This window comes from Poromitra crassiceps (assembly GCF_964638095.1).
Source record: "Poromitra crassiceps genome assembly, chromosome: 19".
Taxonomy (NCBI): domain Eukaryota; kingdom Metazoa; phylum Chordata; class Actinopteri; order Beryciformes; family Melamphaidae; genus Poromitra; species Poromitra crassiceps.
In genome coordinates, this window is record NC_139646.1 from 6,427,070 (window position 1) to 6,429,569 (window position 2,500).

Genomic DNA, 2,500 nt, shown 5'->3' on the forward strand with positions numbered 1-2,500 from the left:
GATCTTAGGTGAGTGTTATGTATGTCAGATCTTAGGTGAGTGTTATGTATGTCAGATCTTAGGTGAGTGTTCTGTATGTCAGATCTTAGGTGAGTGTTCTGTATGATGAGCCTCAGGTGGAGAAAGTGATCTGATGAGAGGTCACTTCAAAGAGACATGTGACCACAGAGACGTTGCATCATATGGTCTTTGGCAAAGCTGGTGGAAATGTTCCTTCCATGACATCTCCATCTCGCTAGACAAACAACAGGTGTTTGTATAAATAACAGATGGTACTCCACTCATCAATAAGTCAAGTGTTTTGGCAAAGGGTCACATTGGTAGTGATTGCTCAAAAGGAGTCTATTGTGCATTTTCTGTTCATGTAAAAAGAAAAAGTGGAGTGTACTGTATGTAGTACAAAAGTCACTGTAACATTTCATGAACTGTGTGTGTGTGTGTGTGTGTGTGTGTGTGTGTGTGTGTGTGTGTGTGTGTGTGTGCGTGCGTGCGTGCGCGCGTGCGTGCGTGTGTGTGTGCGTGCGTGCGTGCGTGCGTGTGTGTGTGTGTGTGTATGGACCAGGTCCAGAATGTGAGTCAGTCCATGGAGGTGGTGGACCTGCGGACATCCAGAGACCTGCAGTATGTCAGAGACTCTGAGCCGCTGCTGAGAGGAGTGGACGGACGGATACACACCTACGCTGGCAACCCCCGCACTCTCACCACTAAAGGCCTGCAGGTACACACGCACACAGACACACACACACACACGTGCGGGCACCCGCGCGCACGCACACGCACACGCACACACACACACACACACACACACACACACACACACACACACACACACACACACACAGACACAGACACACACACACACACACACACACACACACACACACACCAAGATACACACAGTGAGACGGTTGCATCGATTTCATGCATGCCAAGCTAAGTTTCCTGGCTGGACCTGCACACCAGCATCTTTGATGAAGTCTGGAAGCTGTGGATTTGGTGGCTTCATATGGTTTTCTGTCGCACAGAGCAGCAGAACAGAGATGGGGAAAGTAGACACATTTTTTACTTGAGTCGGAGTACAGTTACTTTGGGGAGGAGAGTAGAAGAGTAGAAGTACAGTTACTTTGGGGAGGAGAGTAGAAAAAGTAGAAGTGCTGATTCAACTTATTTACTCAGTAAAAGTTTTTAAAAAAAGTGCAGGCTCTGAAATGTACTCAAAAGTATAAAAGTAAAAAAAAAGAAATCTACCGGTTTCTGTGCAAAGCTAAATGAAACTCATGTCATATTAATATAAATCAAAGACTATTTAACTTAAAAGATCCGCTCCAAACATGTTTTATGATGTATTAAAACTCCGCTTTGATTAATAATTTGTGTGATATGGGTTGTTCCATAAAAAAAGTTCAATTATCGAATTAAAATCGTTAAAATGACATGTTCTCCTTCTCCCTCATTAGGCTACATTGTTGATGTGACACACTATACTTGAGAGAGAGAGAGGAAGAGAGAGAGAGAGAGAGAGAGAGAGGGAGAGAGAGAGAGAGAGAGAGAGAGAGAGAGAGAGAGAGAGAGAGAGAGAGAGGGGGGTTGAGTGGGCTACAACCGTGCATGAAGAGAGGGCGCGAGACGAGACAAACAAACCTTACATCGTTTTTGTTTGTCGTGCATTAAAACTAAAGTAACAAGCCTGTTTTTAAAAGTACAGTACCCGTACAAAATAATTTGTTACTTCCCATCTCTGATGCAGAAGGTGCCAGTGAAACTGCAGCATCACTGCACTATGGCTGTCTACTGCCCCACAAAGAGATCAATTTCACTTATGTATTTACTGACATTACATTAAACAAAAAAATGACTGAAGTTCAAATATAAATAAACCAATTTGCATAATATTGACACATGGAAGGAGGGCTGGGCAACAATACATTCTTAACCATTTAGTGATTCTATCCAGTCCAGAGTTCATTCACAACATGTGATGTGTTTATTCGGTTTCTTGGAAGGTTGGGGTTGGTGTTCTATTTTAAATTTGGAAGAGAGCAGATGAGAATAAATAAATCAGTGTGAGTCGTGACTTTCACTGATCCAAACGTCTTCCTAAATTAGCAGTATCATCTCTTCGTCATGATGCCTCTCTGGCAGGCATGTGAGTGCTAACAACAAGCTAGCAGAGGAGTATCATCGCAGAGCCACAGAGAAAGAGTGTATGGATCCAAGAGGAGCCAGTGATGCGTTCGCTTCAATACTTTGTCATGTGTTTTTGGTGCAGTCAATGGGCAGGGCAGGCCTCAAATGATTGATTTTTGATATTCGACTTAAAGCAGCTACGAGCAACTTTTTCGATTGTTATTAAACAGTATAAATTTAATATCAATGCATCACATCTTACCTCTAATAGTAGACGAGACCAACGCAGAGTAGTCTCGCTTGAAGCCCGAGTGAATCGGCCAGTGTTAGTCTGTCTGTGGCCAGGGAAGATCAGGAAGTGAAATGAAACGGT

The 2,500-nt window shown here is 43.3% G+C and overlaps 1 protein-coding gene across 1 annotated transcript in view; it reads left to right on the plus strand.

Annotated features, from left to right (window-relative positions):
- Positions 1-2,500, plus strand: part of LOC310794266 (noelin-2-like) — a gene marked incomplete at both ends in the record, with an annotated part of 32,233 nt that overhangs the window by 10,507 nt on the left and 19,226 nt on the right. Inside the window, one exon of the mRNA XM_083656230.1 lies at positions 563-718. Within this exon, the coding sequence (XP_083512356.1) occupies positions 563-718 (156 nt within the window). The remainder of the gene's footprint in view (positions 1-562; positions 719-2,500) is intronic.